General features: G+C 34.5%; 1 protein-coding gene across 15 annotated transcripts in view; it reads right to left on the bottom strand.

Moving 5' to 3' along the window:
* The window catches only part of LOC111415120 (Rho GTPase activating protein at 19D), a 177,934-nt gene that overhangs the window by 10,911 nt on the left and 141,108 nt on the right, over positions 1 to 25,915 (bottom strand). For all 15 annotated transcript variants that reach the window (XM_023046639.2, XM_023046629.2, XM_071193893.1 and 12 more), the window contains 5 exons: positions 11,620 to 11,856; positions 9,882 to 10,748; positions 9,698 to 9,827; positions 9,458 to 9,642; positions 9,222 to 9,399 (listed from right to left, as the gene is read on the bottom strand). In XM_023046639.2, the coding sequence (XP_022902407.1) occupies positions 9,222 to 9,399; positions 9,458 to 9,642; positions 9,698 to 9,827; positions 9,882 to 10,748; positions 11,620 to 11,856 (1,597 nt within the window). The remainder of the gene's footprint in view (positions 1 to 9,221; positions 9,400 to 9,457; positions 9,643 to 9,697; positions 9,828 to 9,881; positions 10,749 to 11,619; positions 11,857 to 25,915) is intronic.

The following is a 25,915-nucleotide window of genomic DNA, read 5'->3' as shown; positions in this document are numbered from 1 at the left end:
ATTACGGTGTTTGGATGGTTGATTTCAATCGCTAAAGGCATCCTCTAAATCATCCTAAAATTTCGTCAATTTTGGAGGTGCCCAACGGGGTCAAATTCACCCCCAAAGTCCGCGCCGCGCTGTATACCTATAGTGTCCAATAACAGATTTTTTTTCTCGGAAACCGTAATACATTACGATGTTTGGATGGTTGATTTCAATCGCTAAAGGCATCCTCTAAATCATCCTAAAATTTCATCAATTTTGGAGGTGCCCAACGGGGTCAAATTCACCCCCAAAGTCCGCGCCGCGCTGTATACCTATAGTGTCTAATAACAGATTTTTTTTCTCGGAAACCGTAATACATTACGGTGTTTGGATGGTTGATTTCAATCGCTAAAGGCATCCTCTAAATCATCCTAAAATTTCGTCAATTTTGGAGGTGCCCAACGGGGTCAAATTCACCCCCAAAGTCCGCGCCGCGCTGTATACCTATAGTGTCTAATAACAGATTTTTTTTCTCGGAAACCGTAATAAATTACGGTGTTTGGATGGTGGATTTCAATCGCTAAAGGCATCCTCTAAATCATCCTAAAATTTCATCAATTTTGGAGGTGCCCAACGGGGTCAAATTCACCCCCAAAGTCCGCGCCGCGCTGTATACCTATAGTGTCTAATAACAGATTTTTTTTCTCGGAAACCGTAATACATTACGGTGTTTGGATGGTTGATTTCAATCGCTAAAGGCATCCTCTAAATCATCCTAAAATTTCGTCAATTTTGGAGGTGCCCAACGGGGTCAAATTCACCCCCAAAGTCCGCGCCGCGCTGTATACCTATAGTGTCTAATAACAGATTTTTTTTCTCGGAAACCGTAATACATTACGGTGTTTGGATGGTTGATTTCAATCGCTAAAGGCGTCCTCTAAATCATCCTAAAATTTCATCAATTTTGGAGGTGCCCAACGGGGTCAAATTCACCCCCAAAGTCCGCGCCGCGCTGTATACCTATAGTGTCTAATAACAATTTTTTTTTCTCGGAAACCGTTATACCTTACGGTGTTTGGATGGTCGATTTAAATCGCTAAAAGCATCCTCTAAATCATCCTAAAATTTCATCAATTTTGGAGGTGCCCAACGGGGTCAAATTCACCCCCAAAGTCCGCGCCGCGCTGTATACCTATAGTGTCTAATAACAATTTTTTTTTCTCGGAAACCGTTATACCTTACGGTGTTTGGATGGTCGATTTAAATCGCTAAAGGCATCCTCTAAATCATCCTAAAATTTCATCAATTTTGGAGGTGCCCAACGGGGTCAAATTCACCCCCAAAGTCCGCGCCGCGCTGTATACCTATAGTGTCTAATAACAGATTTTTTTTCTCGGAAACCGTAATACATTACGGTGTTTGGATGGTTGATTTCAATCGCTAAAGGCGTCCTCTAAATCATCCTAAAATTTCATCAATTTTGGAGGTGCCCAACGGGGTCAAATTCACCCCCAAAGTCCGCGCCGCGCTGTATACCTATAGTGTCTAATAACAATTTTTTTTTCTCGGAAACCGTTATACCTTACGGTGTTTGGATGGTCGATTTAAATCGCTAAAAGCATCCTCTAAATCATCCTAAAATTTCATCAATTTTGGAGGTGCCCAACGGGGTCAAATTCACCCCCAAAGTCCGCGCCGCGCTGTATACCTATAGTGTCTAATAACAATTTTTTTTTCTCGGAAACCGTTATACCTTACGGTGTTTGGATGGTCGATTTAAATCGCTAAAGGCATCCTCTAAATCATCCTAAAATTTCATCAATTTTGGAGGTGCCCAACGGGGTCAAATTCACCCCCAAAGTCCGCGCCGCGCTGTATACCTATAGTGTCTAATAACAGATTTTTTTTCTCGGAAACCGTAATACATTACGGTGTTTGGATGGTTGATTTCAATCGCTAAAGGCATCCTCTAAATCATCCTAAAATTTCGTCAATTTTGGAGGTGCCCAACGGGGTCAAATTCACCCCCAAAGTCCGCGCCGCGCTGTATACCTATAGTGTCCAATAACAGATTTTTTTTCTCGGAAACCGTAATACATTACGATGTTTGGATGGTTGATTTCAATCGCTAAAGGCATCCTCTAAATCATCCTAAAATTTCATCAATTTTGGAGGTGCCCAACGGGGTCAAATTCACCCCCAAAGTCCGCGCCGCGCTGTATACCTATAGTGTCTAATAACAGATTTTTTTTCTCGGAAACCGTAATACATTACGGTGTTTGGATGGTTGATTTCAATCGCTAAAGGCATCCTCTAAATCATCCTAAAATTTCGTCAATTTTGGAGGTGCCCAACGGGGTCAAATTCACCCCCAAAGTCCGCGCCGCGCTGTATACCTATAGTGTCTAATAACAGATTTTTTTTCTCGGAAACCGTAATACATTACGGTGTTTGGATGGTTGATTTCAATCGCTAAAGGCGTCCTCTAAATCATCCTAAAATTTCATCAATTTTGGAGGTGCCCAACGGGGTCAAATTCACCCCCAAAGTCCGCGCCGCGCTGTATACCTATAGTGTCTAATAACAATTTTTTTTTCTCGGAAACCGTTATACCTTACGGTGTTTGGATGGTCGATTTAAATCGCTAAAAGCATCCTCTAAATCATCCTAAAATTTCATCAATTTTGGAGGTGCCCAACGGGGTCAAATTCACCCCCAAAGTCCGCGCCGCGCTGTATACCTATAGTGTCTAATAACAATTTTTTTTTCTCGGAAACCGTTATACCTTACGGTGTTTGGATGGTCGATTTAAATCGCTAAAGGCATCCTCTAAATCATCCTAAAATTTCATCAATTTTGGAGGTGCCCAACGGGGTCAAATTCACCCCCAAAGTCCGCGCCGCGCTGTATACCTATAGTGTCTAATAACAGATTTTTTTTCTCGGAAACCGTAATACATTACGGTGTTTGGATGGTTGATTTCAATCGCTAAAGGCATCCTCTAAATCATCCTAAAATTTCGTCAATTTTGGAGGTGCCCAACGGGGTCAAATTCACCCCCAAAGTCCGCGCCGCGCTGTATACCTATAGTGTCCAATAACAGATTTTTTTTCTCGGAAACCGTAATACATTACGATGTTTGGATGGTTGATTTCAATCGCTAAAGGCATCCTCTAAATCATCCTAAAATTTCATCAATTTTGGAGGTGCCCAACGGGGTCAAATTCACCCCCAAAGTCCGCGCCGCGCTGTATACCTATAGTGTCTAATAACAGATTTTTTTTCTCGGAAACCGTAATACATTACGGTGTTTGGATGGTTGATTTCAATCGCTAAAGGCATCCTCTAAATCATCCTAAAATTTCGTCAATTTTGGAGGTGCCCAACGGGGTCAAATTCACCCCCAAAGTCCGCGCCGCGCTGTATACCTATAGTGTCTAATAACAGATTTTTTTTCTCGGAAACCGTAATACATTACGGTGTTTGGATGGTTGATTTCAATCGCTAAAGGCGTCCTCTAAATCATCCTAAAATTTCATCAATTTTGGAGGTGCCCAACGGGGTCAAATTCACCCCCAAAGTCCGCGCCGCGCTGTATACCTATAGTGTCTAATAACAATTTTTTTTTCTCGGAAACCGTTATACCTTACGGTGTTTGGATGGTCGATTTAAATCGCTAAAAGCATCCTCTAAATCATCCTAAAATTTCATCAATTTTGGAGGTGCCCAACGGGGTCAAATTCACCCCCAAAGTCCGCGCCGCGCTGTATACCTATAGTGTCTAATAACAATTTTTTTTTCTCGGAAACCGTTATACCTTACGGTGTTTGGATGGTCGATTTAAATCGCTAAAGGCATCCTCTAAATCATCCTAAAATTTCATCAATTTTGGAGGTGCCCAACGGGGTCAAATTCACCCCCAAAGTCCGCGCCGCGCTGTATACCTATAGTGTCTAATAACAATTTTTTTTTCTCGGAAACCGTTATACCTTACGGTGTTTGGATGGTCGATTTAAATCGCTAAAGGCATCCTCTAAATCATCCTAAAATTTCATCAATTTTGGAGGTGCCCAACGGGGTCAAATTCACCCCTAAAGTCCCATCCGCGGTTTATAAGAATGATTTTTTTTCTCGAAAACCGTTAAGGCTTACGGTGTTTTGAAAATTGATAAAAATACTTAGAACTGTGTTCTATTATGTGGTAGAATTTGGTTTAATTCGAAGGTGCCCATCAGGGCGAAAACATCCCTTTTTCGGGGGTGGGGGTTGAAACAAATTTTTTTTACCAAATGGGGGTGGTAAGCTGTTCTTGAGGGTAAGAGTGACCTCTGTGTGAAATTTGGTTACCCAAATCGTATTAGTTACGGAATTATTAATGTTTTAAGTTTATTGCTGGGATTTATGGATAACTTCACACCAGTTATATTATTATATGCAAGTAGAATACTATACTTTGTCCACGACTATTGAAATTGATTCCATAAATTTATTTTTTAAATAAATTTTTGAATAAAGGTTAAACGTCAATGTGACACAAATTCAATGTTACTAACTGTAACCAACTTCACAACAATTTGTCAAAATTAAGTGTCAGTTTTATAAAACGTCGTTTTCTTTACGAAAATTAATTAATTTATGCTTAAATCATACGAAAAAACTTTTAGAAACTCCTAAAAAATTGAATTAAATTGACGTTTTTTGAACTTTTAACGTTTCAAATAATTATTTGAAAAAATGACTACCATTTTGTTTTAGAAAACTCATTCATAAGGTATATATTATAAGGTAGTCGTGGACAAATTTGTTTTTGTAATTCGCGACGGTAATAAAAACTATAACAGTACTCAAGCGGGTGCTGTAATGAGACTCCTTACAGCATCCGATGTTGTAATGAGATTTTAGTAACATTTTATGGAACCATTTCAAGTTGGTGATATTGAGTCATTAATTTTTCTAGTTGTCAATGTGACAATTTTTGTCTATGGATGTTTAAACACGTTCTTAGCATCGAACACAAGGTCCACAATGATGAGGACATTGAACTCTGAGCAATTTCTCTTATTTTGGGATGTCTACATGAAACATTTTTGTCAGGTGAATACATTTTGTGTTTTGACAGTTTCTAATTGTCAATTCAAATTTCTATTTTCAAGTGTTACCAACTGCTACATACCTATTTCCCTACATTGTCAAAATTAATTTTAATTTTCTTAAAAAAAAAGGATAAAAACGCGAATTACAAAAAATAGCATAAAAAACACGTTTCATAAGACTTAAAACACTCATTCATTAAAAATCAACTTGAATTCGTGCATTTCAAGCGTGTCTTACAAAACTTGTTTTTTAATATACTATTATACAACACCGTATATGTTACTTTTTCACAGCGTTCATAGTTCCTGAGATATTCAACTGTTCTTCCAAAATGTGCCCATTACAGGATCTTTTTAAAAACGATGTAAAATCGACATTTTTTCCAATTTTTTCTTGAAACTACGTCAGACAATAGCCAAAGCCAGTAGGTAGATGATAATAATATCTTTGAATACTAAAGATATTAGATACACTATACAGGTAAACTGATATTCATTTTTAAAGAGCTTTCCATTGATATATCACACATATATCTGAGAGCTTCAGGAGGTAACCTACCCCTAATTTTTTGGAATATTTTAAAAACTACCGTCTCGATTTTGGCGATATTAAGAATCTATATAGTACGTTTAAAAATATTAATTACGTGTTTATTATTACATTATTGATTTTATTATTAATTATTGATTTTCATTATTGCCAAAAATACATTGAATAAAAAGAAGCAAAAAAAAAAGAAATTAAATTAATAATGTAGTCTATTTGTGATAGTCACCCATTCTTTTGTCAGTTACTTTTTAACTCATTATTAATAAATATTTATACAGGATGATTCATTAGCTCTATGACAAACTTTGGCAGATGAAAGGTGATGCGATTCTAAGGAAAAAATGTTATATGAATATGGGTCCGATTCATTTTGGTTAAAGAGTTACAAGCCTTTGAAAATTTTACACAGTTTAATAGGCAAATGAAAATGTAACATAAAAAATTGTTGGCTGTGATAACAAAACTGAGTTCTTTATGGCAAACATTTCAATTTACTCTATTCTGTGTGTTTCAAAGTTTATAATTGTCAGAGTTTTGATCGAAAACGAAAATGCATGTATTTACGACTGAAGAATATGCATATATTATTTTTGTATACGGGTTTTGTAACGGAAACGCTCGGCAAGCAGCAAGAGAATACCTTCGTAGGTTTCCAAACAGACATCAACATGCCCATACAGTGTTTAGTGCATCATTTCGCAGACTGAGAGAAACAGGTAACCCCGTTCCACTACATTCCGTTCGTCCCCATGATGTGAATGTACAAAATGAAGAACGTGTTATTGATTTAGTACTTGACGACCCTTCAATTAGTACTCGGTGTATAGCGAGCATGTTACATCCGTTTCATCGTCAAAATGTTCAAGCATTACATCCTGGAGATACTGAGCAACGCTTAGAATTTGCCACTGGATTATTCAGCAACATGCTCAAAATAATAACTTCATTTCCCAAGTTCTGTGGTCTGATGAAGCGTGTTTCACTAGGGACGACATAAATAATTATCATAACGAACATGTGTGGTCCTTGCAAAATCCACATGCAATTAGACCAGGAAGATTTCAGCAACGGTTTAGTGTAAACGTTTGGGGTGGCATTTTTAACAATTCTTTGCTACCTGTATGGGTGATAAATGAACGCTTAAATGCAAATATGTACAGAAATTTCTTGGGACATAACCTTTTCGATTTTATCGACGACGTACCACTTAACATCGTTCAAAATATGTGGTATCAGCACGATGGTGCACCACCACATCGAGGAAGAGAAGTCATCGCTTGGTTACATGAACATTTTCCAAACAAATGGATTGGCAATGGAGGTCCAGTAGTCTGGCCACCACGATCCCCAGATCTAAATCCGCTGGATTATTATTTCTGGGGACACATGAAGCAGCTTGTGTACCATGTAGAAATTACTACCCGTCAGAAACTACTGGACAGAATTCAAGATGCAGCTAATAGCATGCGGAATGATCCAAATATCATACGTCGTGTGATAGAATCTTTACTTCGTCGATGTGAGGCGTGCATTCAAGCTGAAGGCGGACAAACTGTGGAAAATTTTCAAAGGCTTGTAACTCTTTAACCAAAATGAATCGGACCCATATTCATATAACATTTTTTCCTTAGAATCGCATCACCTTTCATCTGCCAAAGTTTGTCATAGAGCTAATGAATCACCCTGTATAATTACCCTAACTTTTGTCTTATTTAAATAAAGTAAGGATAAAAAAACTTTTTCTGTGGGAGTATGAAAATTATTAGCGAAAATATATGTAAAATCCTTGTAAGTTCTTTCAAAAGTACTACTTAACGTATAAAAAAATCATCGTAGCAAAATAAAATTAATCTTTGGGGTGGCTAGGGTAGTTAAATGTCGTATAGGGTTTATTTTACTGCGTGAATCTTAATTTGCAACTAATTTATAGTTTTCTTCAGTTTATTACATTATTCTTAACGAGAGGGTTTATCTATCATACCCTGTAAGTTTGCAAGGGATGGTCAGAGGCAAATGAGAAAAAACACGTAATTAATATTTTTAAACGTACTATAAGGCTCCTTAATGCCGCCAAAATCGACAGGGTAGTTTTCAAATTATTCCAAAAAAGTTGGGGTAGTTTACCTCGTGAAGCCCTCAGATATATGTGTGATATATCAATGAAAAGCTCTTTAAAAATGAATATCAGTTTACATTTACCACATTTCGATAGCTATTTTCGTCTTCAGCCTATAAGTGAATATACAGGGTGAGTTATTAGTATTCCGGCGCTCGATAGTTATTAAACTGTTTGAAAAACAAAAAAATATTTTAAAATAAATATTTTTAAAAAATTATTTTCACTTATATAGGTGTTCCAGTTAAGCGTAGCGGAGTCTCCGTAAATTTGTTTAAATGGAACACCTGTATATTTTATCATATTATGAATACAACTAAATTTGTTTTTGTAATTCGCGACGGTAATAAAAGCTATAACAGTACTCAAACTCAATACGGAGTCTGTAATGAGACTCCTTACAGCATCCGATGTTGTAATGAAATTTTAGTAACATTTTATGAAACCAGTTCAAGTTGGTAATATTGAGTCATTAATTTTTCTAGTTGTCAATGTGACAATTTTTGTCTATGGATGTTTAAACACGTTCTTAGCATTGAACACAAGGTCCACAATGATGAGGACATTGACCTCTGAGCAATTTCTCTTATATTAGGAGGTATACATGAAACATTTTTGTCAGGTGAATACATTTTGTGTTTTGACAGTTTCTAATTGTCAATTCAAATTTCTATTTTCAAGTGTTACCAACTGCTACATACCTATTTCCCTACATTGTCAAAATTTATTTTAATTTTGTTAAAAAAAAAGGATAAAAACGCGAATTACAAAAAATAACATAAAAAACACGTTTCATAAGACTTAAAACACTCATTCATTAAAAATCAACTTGAATTCGTGCATTTCAAGCGTGTCTTACGAAACTTGTTTTTTAATATACTATTATACAACCGTATATGTTACTTTTTCACAGCGTTCATAGTTCCTGAGATATTCAACTGTTCTTCCAAAATGTGCCCATTACAGGATCTTTTTAAAAACGATGTAAAATCGACATTTTTTCTAATTTTTTCTTGAAACTACGTCAGATAATAGCCAAAGCCAGTAGGTAGATAATAATAATATCTTTGAATACTAAAGATATTAGATACACTATACAGGTTGCTTATAAAACATCAAAGGCTTTTTCTTAAGTTTTTGTGACAATAATTTTACGTAATAGAAAGTGATGAGTCAAACAACTTTTCTAGAAAACATTCTTTTCTTTCTCAAACGGTTTAGCAACTATCGTCCGTTGGGATACTAATAAATCACCCTGTATATAACTCGCCCCAGGGGCTTTATTAGCACGTATAAAAAAATACGTAAACCTTATTTTTAGCCGTACTATCGCTGTATCAAATCGGTGAGGGACACTTCTCTTGTTAGAACAAAGAACATTCGGGTATAACCGTCTTAAAATGTTTCTAGTTCTAAATTTAGTGTTAGTTTTAGTTTTATTTGTCCGGAAGATTAAAAGAAAAAGATTCAAAAATCAAAATATTTATTAACTCACCTAATGCGGAGTTTTGTTGTTTTCTTGATGCGCTAAGATTAGCTTCAGTTTCTTGAATAAAATTTTTTATTCTCTGCTCAACTTGTTCCCTATCAGTTTTATAGTTAAACCACGGTTTTGTTGATTGTTCCAAATCGGTAACAGTTGTTGGTATGCTCTGTTTGCAATCGATGGTATTCTAATAAACAAATTATCCCGTTAATCATTTTTTAATCGATCAAGTAAAACTTACGAACCTCTTTGAAATCGGTAACATCAAAAGATTGCGCCGTAAATTCTTTAATTCCGTTCGGAGTTGATCCTTCCTCTTTGGAATCTTGAGAACTACTGTGACTTTTTGCCGGTTTTCTTTTTACTTTTCTATGTGCAGCCGATATTAATGATGTTATAAATTCTTTTTTCTCTTTCTGTTCTTTCAAACCTACAAAAAAATTTAATTTTATTACATATACAACTTTTTAATTTAAAAAATTTACCTTCTACTTTGCTTATGTTATCTAAAAGTAAATTTGTATTGATTTGATCGTTCTCTTGTGACTCAGCCATCGCTATAGGTGCGGATAAATTTAGTTCTTCGACGCTAATATCGTTAAAGAACCAATCAGCCTAAACAAAAAAATTAATTAATTCTATTTTTTTTTAATTTCTTGAATTCCTTACATAAACTAATAGGGATTCAACGATTTTGCATTGATGTGTCATATCGTTAACCATTGTTTCCATGCTTTCTTCGGCTGCTCGAACAATTGTTGGTCCAAAAACGATCGCTAAATTTTTCGCTTCCATTTTATTCATATTGCTGTTCTCCACGACCCTTTTTAAATGTAAAATTAGATGTTTCAAGGTGTGATAGTGATGTGGCGGTAACATTTTTATCAATTTTTTAATTTGTTCCAATCGGGCTATTGTATTTTCAATTTTATCTGCGTCGATAAACTTCGAATACAAATTGGCTGTAAGTAGAGAGTCGGGCATTTTTCGGAAGAACGATTTTAATAAACTGCTAACGACGTGGACGTCGTTCCATCTCGGATCAATTTGCGTTAATTCGTCGCATCTATTCGCTTCTTCCGTTAAAGCGGTAACCGCGGCGTTATTTCCTGGCACTCGGTAGATACCGATCGTTTCGAGACCTTTCGTCTCGACTATTTCAGTACATGCTTCCACAAGTCTTGGCACGAATTGGTTATAACCAGACTGTTGGCAGTGTTCCAATAAAACGCCGAACGTGGAACCTTCGGGAGCCGTTGGGGAAGTTGGCGAACTTGCACCTTGAATCTTCCGGAACTGTTTGGCCACTCTTCCTCGCCATGTTTTTGATTTGGGACTTGTTGCAACTTCGGTTACTTGAACCGGTTTTCTATTCTTTGAAACTGGGGAATGACCAGTTGGGGAACGATTCCTTAAGTTGGTTAATTTTGATTTGTTGGATTGCGGGGATAATCTCGTGGAACCTTGCACTTGGATGCTCGTTGAAGCTGGGATTGTTTGAGGTACCGCTTGTTGTTTATAAGCTTCAGCTTGTTCCTAAATTAAATTTATTATTAAAATCGGATATGAAAAGATTTTTTTATAAAAAATTAAAACTTTTCTTACAACTTTTGTGGTTCGTATAACTCGAAGTCGAAAAGCAGCGATTGTTAACAACATTTCTCTTTTTTTAATTTAAATAAAAACGTCCAGCATGGTTTAAAAACGTTTAACGACTGGCGATGTTCGTTGTGAATGAAAAGAATCGGATACAAATTGTTTTCTAAACGCTGATAACCGATCGGCGCCCAAAACTAAATCTTTTAATACCTCAGTTTGCTATTTACAAAGTGAAAATTATTATCTCATTATCTTTCAATTGTAACTTTTGTAATTCTTAGTAATCAGATAAGAACGTTAGAACATAATATTGACGTCATCTTAATCGATGTTTTTATTCTTTTACTTTCATTTGATCAAAAAAATACGAGACATCTATTTAATGACATAACAAAAACGTATTGTTTACGATCGATTTTGTAAAAATTCTCCTATTACTCACCAAGTAACAATCGATATCGTAAAGTTCGGCCACATCAAAACTGAACATTTTCGCGCACCGACACGAACATTGTTTTAAAGACTGCTTTAAAAAATATGCAACGGGAATGTTTATGTAACGGAGATATCGGCAACCGCGCAGATAAAACCGGGGCTATTATCAACGGAAAGCGAAAAACTCCGTGTTCTGAACACAATCGGTTCTGTATTATTACTATTTGAAAACGAGATTATCACAAATGAGACGACGACCATCACGTGGTCGTCAAATCATAAATTCAAGACGTAATATTAATTTATTATTTCATATAATTAATAAATTGTACATAATTAATAAAAATTTTTCTTATTAAATTATTTTACTTACTGTTTTAAATTCTTCGTCATTGGCAGCAACTTGATCCTGAAGACATTTAACCCATTCGGCTAGATCAACCGGATTTTCAGCTTGCAATAAAATTTCTGATCTGCATGGTACAACCGATGATACGCGAAGAACATGTTTCCTTTTGGTGTAATCTTCGGGGATTCCCACGCAACTCGCACGCATGTCTATGCCCGAGGCCAAAGACTGTTCCGCAATGTCCGACGATCCAACAGGACTCTACAAACAATGGTTTAAAATTAAAATTTAATTAATTGAGTATTTCTATAAAATTGTCAAAATGATTAGATTTTTTTTCGATCAATTCACGCATTATTTAGATATTGTTTGGCAGAAATATCAGGTGAGATTGTTGAAAATGTACGTTTTTAATTGGTCGAATGTTTAACAAGACACTTATAATCATCATTTATAAGTGACTTGTTATCGTGTTATACGAACGATGCACGATAATTATTCCGCGTTGATCTGATAAAATGATTGATAATTATAAGGAATTTATATGACAAGAATAATATAAGATAATAATTTTTGTTGCAACATAATAGGTTTAATAAAAAATGTTGTGTTCGAATTTCAGTGAAAAAACGTTTAGTAATTTCGATTAGATGACTCACAAGAAATTAGATATGGAACTATCATGTAAGTTTGCATAAGATGTGTTAGAGACTGTGCCGTTCTTAATAGCATCAGAAGTGGGATAAAAGTAATAATTCCTGATTCAGAATACGAGATGGAGATATCGTTTGGGGGAAAGTGCCACAAAACTTCGAAGTAGTAGATAACTTCAGCTATTTGGGCAGTATGATAAACACCAAAAACTTATCATATTTCAGAGACACGTAGCGCAAAGAATGTGTTTCTAAGACGACCAAGAGCAAGATTCTTGTGATGAGAAGCTGGAAGAGAGTGGTCTGTAATCGAGATGGTTGAAGGCATTAAGGAAGTTAAGGAAGGCTGTAGCCCATTGAAGAAGAAGAAGATCACGTTTCAACTACCTTTATCATTACGTTCCAGGTGATAGGTGAAATAAAAATAATGGAGTTAGCTTAAAAATGTTAAACGTTAGTTGATGCATATTTTCAGGTTACCACTGAGAAATTATACAGGGTGCCCATTATGTATGGAATATTGTATACAGTGTGTCCCCGGATAGGTGAAACGACTCTTATAAAAGGTAAATTTTTTTCGATATTAATTGTCATCTTTTGGTGCTTGATTAACGACTAATTTTGAACATATTATCAATTATTAAAAAACAAGTGAGCCTTGACAGTGAAAGAAAAACTCTTTTTGTGGTAGGTAAAGTACCTTTTCTGTTTACAGTACGTGAAAATGTTACTAAGAAGTTTTGTTCAGAATGAAAAACTATGGGCATATGCAAATTTTCGGATTGATCGGCCTACTTTGAAAAAATCCATATCAAACAATTTTATTTCTAACAAAGACTGCCATGGAAAAACAAAATTGCTTTCCTGTCACTGTTAATCTCCCAAACTGTAATTTAGTAAACTTAAAGTGTTTTTTAAACAGAATGTTAACATTACAGGATAAAGTTTACGTGATTCAGTGTTATGGAACCGGGAAAAAACCGATTATTGCTTTATTTTGTGAAAAATTTCCAAATACTGCAATTAAAAGAAGTACTTGTTGGCGTTTAATCAAAAGATTTCTTACAGCAGGAAGTATTCACTCTAAGAAAAAAAAAATTATGATGAAACCGATTAACTATGATCAACTGTTTTCCTTTGTGGGCGAACACACACTTAATTTCTTGTGAACATTTTCAGAACGGTTTGTTTATTTCTCCCTAATAATCTGAATCTCAAAACAAAAAGTCGTAATAAGGTACTATTGACGAAAATAATAAACAATAAAAGAAAATTTGCATATTAATTGGTTTTAAAATATAATTTGCTATTTTTAATAAATTTTGATTGACAAATGCTAGTGTTAGTTCAATAAAAATATACAATAAAATACGCTGAAATACAAGTAAAACTAGAACTAACTCATTCGGCTAAACCCGAATGATTGTAGTTCTAGGTCTTGTGTTAGTTCTAGTAATATTCTATTTAAGAGTTTATTGTATACAGTAATTGTTTACAATTCTTTACATTATTCAAATATTACTTTCACTCTCTACCCTCTTCCTCCATTTCCACGCCCTCGGCTCCTCGGCCCAATCATCCCTTCACCCATCCCTTTGTCTCCTCACCCCCATCACCATTCTCATCCATCGTTTCCCCTCTCCCCCCTCTCCTAAGATCTGCCTTCGGTCCATCTCCTCCTCCCTCAACTCACTGCACCCATTCAGCATATGTTTCATAAAAATTCTTAGTAAAATTTTACCATACTGTAAACAGAAAAGGTACTTTACCTGACACACAAGAAGTTTTAGCTTCAGTATCAACACTCACTTGTTTTTTAAAATTTGAAAATATGTTCAAAATTAGTCTTTAACCAAGCAGGCCTGAACCCCAAAAGATGACAGTTAATATCGAAAAAAATTTACATTTTATAAGAGTCGTTTCACCTATCCGGGGACACACTGTATATCTTGGCAAGTATCAACTTTATAAAAAAACATTTTATACAAAAATTGGTTAGTATTTTATTTGCCATAATAAGACACCATTCAATTGTTTTTATTTCAGAAAACAAATGAGCAACGAATAACATTTAATTTTTTTTAAATGGCAATGTACCCTTTTATTAGGCTTATTTGATAGAGATTTCTTTTCTCTTTATGATGACGTAAAATTTTTGTACCCTTACATCAGAAAATGTTTGCATAAAATGTAAAAATTGTTTATTAAGAAAATTTAACCAATAACATTAATCTAGATATCCGAGATCGTCAACTACCTCGAATTATTACCGTAAATTAAATCTACATACAAAATAAAACAAATAAACTAAAAATTAGTGTAAATGAAAATTATTAAACTTTGAAGACAAAACGAAATTAGCATTAAAATGGTTTTACGACAATAAATGTTCAAAATGTTCACCATTAACTGCAAGGCAGTGGCCCAATCTATCATAAAAGGCTTGAAAAGAATTTCTTAGCGATCTGGGAGAAATAGTTTCATCTTTTATTCGTTGCTCTAATTCTGTCAGATTTTGAGGTCGGTTTACATAAACTTTAGATTTTAAATATCCCCAGAAGAAGAAATCGCAAGGTGTAAGATCCGGAGATCGGGGTGGCCACTCTACAGGCCCTCTTCTGCCTATCCAACGGACCGGAAATACCGTATCTAAATATCGGCGTACATCTAAATGATAGTGGGGCGGTGCCCCATCTTGTTGAAACCAAAGATCATCAAGATTTTCTTGGCAAGCTGGGATAATTTGCTGTTGCAATAATTGTAAATAACGGTAACCAGTTAGAGTACCTCGAATAAAGAAAGGTCCAATTATGTGATCTGCACAAATTCCCACCCATACGTTTAATTTCTGTGGTGTTTGAGTATGATTTTGAATCATCCAATGGGGATTTTTAGCGGCCCAATATCGAGAATTTTGCTTATTTACATTACCATTTAAACAAAACGTAGCCTCGTCAGAGAAAACCATATTATTGAGAAAATTTGGATTGCTGTTGATTCGCTCCATCATAAATTCACAATATTCAACACGTCGACCGTAGTCATCTTCGGATAATTCTTGCAATAAAGTCGGTTTGTACGGATGTAAATTTTCTGCATGTAATATTTTGTGTATTGAACCTTTACTTAGAGCATGGTTTAAACATAACTGACGAGTTGAAATGTTTGGATTTTCTTCGATTTCTATGAGAATATCGATCTTTTTATCTTCATCTGTTGCAGATCTCTGCGGACCAGTCTTTGGCAGATCTTTAACGTTACCAGTTTCCCTAAAACGTTTCGAAGTTTTGCTAACTACTGATTGAGTGATTGGTTCTCGATGATTGTGTTCGTTTGCGATCCCCATAACCGACCATAATTAAAATTTCTATGCGTTCAGTTTCTGTTAAATGAACCATTTTTCTTTTTTGATCTACCAAGTTATTTTAATAAACAAGATTCTGTCACATTCAATAGCTTACATTCAATTGTTAGGACAAATAAGATTTCGGATATCTAGATTCATGTTATTGGCAAAATTAACTTAATAAACTGTTTTTACATTTTTTTCAAAAATTTTCTAGTATAAGGGTACTAAAATTTTACGTCAAATTAAATGTTATTCGTTGCTCATTTGTTTTCTGAAATAAAAACAATTGAATGGTGTCTTATTATGGCAAATCAAATATTAAACAACTTTTGTATAAAATGTTTTTTTGTAAAGTTGATACTTACCAAGATATATACTATATTCCATACATAATGGACACCCTGTAAATACATCATAGAATGATTAAATTTAGGAAGAAGACAGGAAATTTAGATGAAGTGATTATTTTGAATATTCGTTAAGATATTCCAATCAGATAATTCACAGGAAATTAGAAATGGAACTTGCCATATAACTCAACGTAAGCCATATACTTGCAACGTCCTGTAATAATTACGTAAAAGCAATAATTTATTTCGTCGGTAAATTATGAACAAATCTGTACCTGAAAACGCGTAGTTTCCGCGATATTATTTTTGCGTAAATGCGTCTCTGAAAATAGTTCGTTTTCATGTATCCAGACGATTTTATGAGCCATTACAGTTAATCTCGTGTCGTTTAAGACGGATTTTAGATTATTTACGACTAAAACAAACGGAGTAGTATTCAGATTCCATCTATTATTTAGATCAAATAAACCTTTCCATTAAAAAAAAAGTAATCGTTGGGTTCTATAAAAAAAAATCAATTCGCATTGTATACACTGGTTCTCTCATCAGAACAATCAAATATAACACTCAACAATTCTCACTTCGACAACTTTTGAACGTGAGCCAACAATAACAAGTTAAGACACCTGCGAAAATTGTAAATATTACATTCATACAACAACTTACTATTATTGTGAAGGTCATTCACATGTTGGTCCAGAAAAAAATATATAATTAAGTATGCAATATTGAATGTGTGGTGAGCACGCGATGGTATTTACCGGTTTATTTGTCGAAGACGCCACTTCTAGAATGTTAATTAAAGCGTTATTTAATTATTTTTATTGTCGGATTGAAGCTAATTTTGCCGGTAAGAAAAGAAATCTTTTTAATCCGGAAAAGAGCAATTTCACACAGCGGTTAAGCTTTAGTAATTAATTTAACTTTTCTTTTCTGTCCATCCAACAGACTGTTGGAATTGTATTACGCTTGACTTGGCAAAAAAAATGATTTTGAACTTTGTATTCGGAAACTATCACTTTCGATTGTATTCAATTCACAAAAGTAAATGTTTATAGATAAAAAATAGATAGATTTTTTTAATGTTTGCATGTAATGTTTATCTATATTTAACAAGACATACATTGTGGTATCTGTTACACATTCTGCGATATTTACTAAGTTCGATATGTAAATTATATATTTGATTTCATATATAAAAGGATCTCTATTTAAAATAATATTTGGTATGTTAATAAGACGATTTGATAACATTAATGGGAATGAGGTGAGGTCTTTATACAAACACAAACGTTTTCGTAATACATTCAGTAAAACGATCCTTTTCACATGCTTGATGAGGAAATGTAATTTTGAAATAGAATAATAATGGAATATAAAACGTATTCATTATTAAATTTATTATATTAGTAACCCAACGTTTATTTTTGTCCATTTTATGTAGTACATCTCCGGAACAACATGTTTATGATTATTTAGTTACAAATATAAATTCGGTAACGCGTGTTACTGATTTAAACCGCAATGTATTATCAAACCATCTGTAGAAGACATAAACGCATTCAATGAGTTGTTGTTAACTAATGTAAAGGAGTCATCTGGTAAATGTTAGAACGAATGATATTTTTAATCTAAATTAATTGGTTACATTAAGATTAAAATTGATTCCATTATATTTCGAAAACCGGATTCTAATTAAATTAAAAATATCATACCCAAGATCCTGTAGATCCCCATCTTCGAAGTCTTTTAGGAAAAAAGACGTGAGACGAAAAATGTAAATGTAGATGAAGCGGTATACAAGAGATAGTCCCGGACCTACCCCTATGATGAACGCTAAGTCCACCAGGTGATTGTGAATTAGCTAACATTTTTTAGTTTTTTTATTTTAAACGGTCAAACACGCGAACAACAATTGAAACCTGTTCAAAGTATTCTCGAGCGCGCGTATCTCAGCCAAAATAGAACCAGGTGGTGTCCGCAAATAGACGCCGGAGATGGCGAAACGCTGCCGACCGCCCGGCAAAGCAAAAAGAAGATGACCCTCCGAAGGCTGAAGAAGAAGGCGCCGCTTGAATTCGAATGGAGTATCTTCTGCGAGGTGCGGACACTTTTTCTCATTTGCAAGAAACGCGTATCGTCTAAATATAAACCGGACGACGCTAAGTACTCAATGTACCTGCTCTATAAACCGCATAAACCTGCACTATTTTTTTTTTATTAATCCAGCGAAATCTTTTTAATTCACTAAAACTTTGTTAAAGTTCATTTTGCTGGTTTCAGGTAAACGAGTCGTATGGAAGCTTTAGGTGCACTCGGTAGCTACTTCGAAACCGAACTACTGCGGGCAACGTTTGGACTGCAACTCGTCTACACGGAAAGCAAAAGCAATAAGCGCGTACGCGTGGGGTTCGCGGGACTAGTAGATCCGCTACTGGTCGATTTTTTTCACGATTTGCTTTTCCTTATACAGCCAAGTAAAATTAAGACCAACCCGCATGCCACTTTGTAACAACTTTGATGCAGATGCTATACACTATAAGCTCTTAAAGAACGTTAGAATATTATACTATTAAAAGACATACTTAGAAATTTTCCGTTATATATAAATATAAGAAATTATGTTTTCTCTATCAACTATAAATAATGTAATTAACCTTAAGGAGAAAAGTTGCTTATATTGGACTAGATTTCAAACAGTTTCTAGTATTATAAACTAGAAATTTAAATAAATATATAAAAAATGTTATTATAGAGATTTTTGAGAATACAGATTTTGTCATCGACACAGTTAAAAAATAACTGATCGTATTAAGAAAGTTTCCACTTCATAATAGATGGGCCACCGACATCAGTAGAGGATTAAGATTTCTCGAAAGACTTCAATGGGCAGATATATGATAATTCTTTAAATCTATTTATCAATTGCTGATGTTAAGCAATCACCAAGTGATCCAAATCATATGTGAAAGAATCGTCTCAACCTAACTCGCCACTATTGATCATCTTCGTCATTCTGTCAGAATTAATACAACAGATTTAATAGAAACAAATCATTTTATACATCAATTTGATTGTTCTTCCACCAACAAGTTTGCTGATATCGCAACAAGACTGCGCAGCTTTCCATTGTTTCTCGAATTGATAAAACATAATAATAATAATAATAATAAACAAACTTTATTGCCATAAAAGAACAAAGGAAAATTGTACATTATTATAATTATCCTATATTAGCGGCGGTAGTGTAACAAAAAAAAAAGCAAAGATGATTATAACAATGACAGTGGAAAACAAATCATAAATTCAATTCTGACAAACGGAACGATTTATCGCCAAAGACGATATCTTCCAATCGACCCAGTCTAAACTATATTACAATGATACCACCAGATATACAGAATAGTAAGTAATTAAGGCACGCATAATTAACCAAAAGCGAAAAAGAAAAAAAAGAAGAAAAAAAAACAAACAACAAAAAGGAGGGAAGAAAAGTGTAAGAAATGCACAGAGTAACAAAGCAGAAAAGAAAGAAGGTGAATAAGGAACATAGGAAAGAAAGTAGAAAAGAAGAAAAGGAAGTAAAATATTACAAGATCACAATTTGACGGGAGAAGAGGAAATGTGTAAGACAAGTCTTGAAAGATGACAAGGTTGGAGCGTTTCTAATATCCATGGGGAGACCATTCCAGAGGGATATGGCGTACAGCGTAAATGACCTGTGGTATAAATTCGTATGATGTATTGGGAATAGAAGAATTAAGTCCGATTGCGAACGAGTGGGACGCTCGTGTGATGATAAGAATTTAAAATTATTAAGTAAGTACTGTGGACTCTGAGTCTTAATAATCTTATAGAGACTTGTTAACACACGGAAGGACCGACGGTTTACGTACGTAAGCAAACGTAAGTTATTGCGGTAAGGAGTAATATGACAATATTTCCCAAGATCGAATATAAAACGTATGCAATTATTTTGTAATCTCTGGAGTTTATTACACAAAGATATCGACAGGTCAGTACAAACCGTATCCGCATAATCAAGATGTGGAAAAATCAGCGAATAACAGAGGTTGCGTCGAACGTAAGGTGGAAGAAAACACTTAAATTTACGGAGGGAGTGGAAACAAGAGTAAACCCTCTTACAAATCGCCTGAACCTGGGGGCGCCAAGACAGTGCAGAGTCCATCATAACTCCAAGATTCTTAATTACATCCGAAAATTTAATGACGGTGTCACCAAGTAGAAGTTGCGAGTTAGCAAAAGTAGCCACCCTGCTCCGTAGAGGATTTGTACCAAATATTATGGCTTGGGTCTTATTAGCATTGAGCTTCAAACCGTATAGTTTAGACCACTCAAGCACTCTCGCAAGATCATTATTAATTCGCTCAATAGCTTGAGGAAAGTCATCAACTGTTGTATCGGTATAGATCTGCAGGTCATCCGCGTAAAGATGAAAATTTGAAGAAATAACCTTGGTGACACTATCAATGAAGATAGAAAACAGCAACGGACCGAGAACACTGCCCTGGGGCACACCACAAGAAAGCTCAAAGCGGTTGGAAAAGGTTGAATTGGCACGGACACACAGCGTGCGATGCGAAAAATATGAATGAAACCATGAAAGACTCGAGGAAGAAAAACCAATAGATGAAAGTATAGAAAGAAGAAGATCGTAATCGACAGAGTCGAAGGCTTTGCTGAAATCAAGTAGAACCAAAATAGTGAGACGACGGTTATCACAGGCAAGTCTTATATCATCCGTGATCTTGATCAAGGAAGTAGTAGTACTACGACCCCGTCGGAAACCAGACTGTTTGTCACTAATCAATCGATGCTAGTAAGATAGTAGTGATTAAGATGATCATCTTGAAACTGGTCATTCTTGTTAAGTTCTAATTATTCTTAATACGTAGAACGTGATTATATTTTAACAATTATATTATTACTTAATAATGTTATTTATAGTTTTATTTACCAGTACATATTATGGAAATAATCACGCAACACCAATAAACAATCTTTAACGTTTACGTCGTGAAGTTCGTAAATTAGCATCTATTACCAGGTTATTGACTCATTTTATCATTTTATGAAGATAAATCGCCTGTTCTTGAAGATTAACAGAAGTAAAAATGGATTCCTCGTATGTAATTATAACGATACGAAACGCTTATCGCGACATAAAGTTCTTTTTATAAATCAACTTCCAAGTTTTCGAATACCTAAAAAAATTTCCTTCCTGGTATTTTTTATTATCAATGTAGTCAACAGTTTATCGCATACCTTAATAATTGATGTACAAGCAAAATCAAGTTTCTTGTAACAATTTCCGGCTCTGTAACGTTATAACTTTATTATTTATAGATTACGTAATTTATTGTAGTTTGGTTGATTTGGAATTTCACTTGAATGTGATCAACAACGACAAACAAAGGCAATTGAAATTGACAGCAACCTTGTTAATCTGTTAACGCACGAATTCTGCATTTGTACGTCCAAGATAATGAGTCATTCGCGTGCCATACCCATACGAATGGAACACGCTTTTAAATTCTAGAAGTGTCGCCTCAATTAAAAGAAGGCCCACAGTTCTATCTGTTGATGTCATTACTTTGACTGCGTGTCGTAAATACACCAATAGATAAACATAAAGCAGTGGTACTAAATTTGAAACGCAATTCATAAAAAATTTTAAACATTTCATTTTTTACACGAAATATGATTCTATCAAGCTAAATTCAACAAATTTATAAATGATTTAGTTACGATTCATCGATTACATATTTTTATTGAAAAGAATTCACATTTAATCAGAATTCTTTATGTTGGGTTATCTTTTTGTAATTTTTTTAGAAAACACCTGGCGTTAGGAATTTGCTTAAAGTTGCGTAACAAATTCGTCGGACACAAGAAACTTCACGGCTTGTGTGCAACGTAACAATACGGAGCGCATCAGCGAGCACTGGAACATGTGTGTTGTTAACGCAACCGAGACGATTTTTCCGCAATATCCATTTAAGAGAACGTCAAAAAAATGTATTAAATTGGTAGTATTGGGAAAACAAGGCGTACAACGAAAATTATAGAGATTCGGTTTTGTTTTCCGCACAACTAGCACTTTCTCAACATATCGGGCCAAAATCAGAACGGATTGCGCAATAAAGTAAGTGTATATTCTGTCGAAATTATCAGATATCAATCAATGCAGCGCGAGAACAGTTTCGTAACGATATGAGATGAACCACGCCCGCCGAAGAACCACCTTTAAAAATCACCTTTAAGAACTACCTTTCAGGTGTTGATAATGTAGGATCCGAATTTTATTCGTTTCGCTTCGATAAATACAAATCATTGTTATATGTAAATTCGATTAAGTTTGCTGTAAAGTAAGTTTAAAATTAGTCACCGGATGAACTTTGATTATAGTTTTGAGTAACGCTCGCTTTTTTCCGCGTTCGCGAAACCGAAAGTGGCACACTGTACAAAATGAAACTTTCCCCTTATTCAAACTCCGAAATAATTAAAAGTAATTGAACGCGTTTCAAACGATAATTATTAGGTCAGAATAGAAATTTTTTTTGCACGTTCGGAATTAATTGAGAATCACGGAATAATCGATTATTTCCAGTGTCGATAACTTAATTTAACGAAAAAAAAATAATAATCACGAAGAAAGTGATCTCAAATAAACCATAAAGTGAATTTCACTTAAGATGCATAATTTGGAATTACAGTAAAACCTGGATATAACGGATCAATACAACAATCAATAAAATTAGACCAACACTAGGACTAGAACTAACACTAGATTTAGAACTAGAAACGTTTCATTTAGCTAAACCTGAATGTTTCTACTTCTAAGGCCCACTTTTACCACCTCTTGATAAATTTATCCGATAGACAAATCCAGCTCTTAGGTCCATTACTACCATCTTTTAGTTAAATTTATCTTATAGATAAACCCATCTACTAGCCAATCAGGGCGCGTAAAATAGACGTAACCGTAGTAATAATCCCTTAGATAGTTTAGCCAGAAGATGGTAGAACGAGCCTTAGCCAATGAGAGCGCTTAAAACCGCCGTAACCATGGCAACTATCCTCTAGATAGTTTATATTTATATCGATATTACTATTTTATATATAAATTGCACTAAAACTAGAACTAACACTAGACTTAGAACTAGAAACATTCCATTTAGCTAAACCTGAATGTTTCTACTTCTAAGGCCCCCTTTTACTACCTCTTGATAAATTTATCCGATAGATAAATCCAGCTCTTAGGTCCATTACTACCATCTTTTAGTTAAATTTATCTTATAGATAAACCCATCTACTAGCCAATCAGAGCGCGTAAAATAGCCGTAACCGTAGTAATAATCCCTTAGATAGCTTAGCCAGAAGATGGTAGAACGAGCCTTAGCCAATGAGAGCACTTAAAACCGCCGTAACCATGGCAACTATCCTCTAGATAGTTTATATTTATATCGATATTACTATTTTATATATAAATTGCACTAAAACTAGAACTAACACTAGACTTAGACCTAGAAACATTCCATTTAGCTAAACCTGAATGTTTCTACTGCTAAGGCCCCCTTTTACTACCTCTTGATAAATTTATCCGATAGATAAATCCAGCTCTTAGGTCCATTACTACCATCTTTTAGTTAAATTTATCTTATAGATAAACCCATCTACTAGCCAATCAGAGCGCGTAAAATAGCCGTAACCGTAGTAATAATCCCTTAGATAGCTTAGCCAGAAGATGGTAGTAACGAGCCTTAGCCAATGAGAGCGCTTAAAACCGCCGTAACCATGGCAACTATCCTCTAGATAGTTTATATTTATATCGATATTACTATTTTATATATTTTTATTGCACTAAAACTAGAACTAATACTAGACCTAGATCTAGAAACATCCCGTTACCTTTTTCTTTATTAAAGATTGTTAGCAGGCTTTATTAAAGATTGTTATTGATTATTAGCAGGGTTGCGGCTATTTTACGCCCTCTGATTGGCTAGTAGATCGGTTTATCTATAAGATAAATTTAACTAAAAGATGGTAGTAATGGACCTAAGCTATGTTACATTTTATGTAGGACAGTGCAAATGCATAGTAGTTTCGTAACTATGGTTACTACATTCGTATATTGCGAGTTATATAAAATTTCCGGTATAGATCATTTCCTTTATCTATTTAAATTTATTCCAGGGAGCAAATAAAAAATATCATATTTATACAGGGTGTCTCACGTAACTGGTTCGTTAGAACTTTTTCAGGTTCCACTATTCGTAGAGATTTGAAATTTTGGTAGCATGGGTTGTTCATTCGGAACTTTCGATCTAAAATATTTTCAAGATGGCCGCCACTTTTGGTCTACCGGAAGTAGACCATAACTTCGCTATTTTAAATGGAATGCTATAGTTTTTATTACACCGCTTAATTGTACGTAAAAAAAATAGGTTGACTTTGATAAAAGTTATTGGTACCTACAAAATAAATTTCAATTATCGGCGTTGGAATACCATAATTTTTTTACCATGATGTTCAATGACTTACACCCGTCGTCAAATGTAACTAATGACAACAATAATACAAACATGGACCAAAAACTGTCAAAAATCCATAGTTTTCTAATAAAAAACCTGGATTTCGTGCATATTTTAATAAATTTCGCAATATGAGGCAAACTACAATAAATAGGTGTGAGAATGTTTATAGATAAATCGTAGAGAATTAAATTCCCTTTCTGATAAGGTAAAGAAATATGGGGTGTTCCATTTAAAATTTTCGACTTTCTCCCCATTGAATATGGAGAAATGGTAATTCAATTTTTGACCAGCCTGTATAAGATACTCCGATACAACAAATGACAATCTATTTGACAACATCTGAAGAGTAATCGTGCCAACGTAGATGTTTTTTGAATGAACATTGGCTGAGATATGAAGTTTTAAAGAGCATGTTGAAATTTATCAAAAAAAGCTTGAAACCAAAATAACTCGAAAACGAAAAACGCTATGTACCAATAACTTTTATGAAAGTCAACATATTTTTTTACGTACAATTAAAAGCTGTAATAAAAACTATAGCATTCCATTTAAAATAACGAAGTTATGGTCTACTTCCGGTAAACCGGAAGTGGCAGCCATCTTGAAAATATTTTAGATCGAAAGTTCCGACTGAACAATCCATACTACCAAAATTTCAAAACTGTAGGAATACTGGAACCTAAAAAAGTTCTAAGGAACCAGTTACGTGAGACACCCTGTATAGCTATCTAGTACTTTGTATTGTCCCAGGAGGAATTGATCTCGGCTAATCTAAGCCTAGGAAATATTAATTTTATTTAATTAAGCCGAGGCGCTACAATTTATTGACATCACATCAATACAATTTAGGATAAAGCTGAATAATATGTAGCGTTATAAAGATATATTTGTCGCGAGCAACTTCGCCTCAACAGTAGTTGTAACGACATTATAGTTTATTTCTCATCTATTTCTCCGCTTAAATATTTTTGAAATGATTTAATGTGATTACAAAGTTTTACTAAATTAAGCAACTCCTAAAAATTAAAAAAATCAATATTATTTTAATAGAAAAATTTAATCATTTATTAAGCAACTTTTTGAGTCATATATTTTTTAATGTATGACCCGAGAATTACGCAGCACATTAAGTTAATTTACAAATTACTAACTTTTTTAAATATATATGTTATGCTTATTGTAGAATAAAGATTTATTTGGGACACCTTCTTACGTCAGCGCTTTTTGCAATTAAAAAAACAATACATAACTCATTCAAACACTTAGCAGGTGATATTACGTCCCAAGACTTAACTATTCGTTTCTATAAAAGGATTGGTGTCGGTACTCTACAGCTTTAATATTTATGCGTCATTACACAAAATTGTTTACCACGACAGGCAAAATACTTTACACCTTTCGCCCGGCTCT

The sequence above is a fragment of the Onthophagus taurus genome, chromosome 2 (assembly GCF_036711975.1).
Source record: "Onthophagus taurus isolate NC chromosome 2, IU_Otau_3.0, whole genome shotgun sequence".
In the NCBI taxonomy this organism is placed as follows: Eukaryota; Metazoa; Arthropoda; class Insecta; order Coleoptera; family Scarabaeidae; genus Onthophagus; species Onthophagus taurus.
The sequence above is the reverse complement of the archived record's forward strand: the minus strand, read 5'-3'. Positions and strand labels throughout refer to the sequence as shown.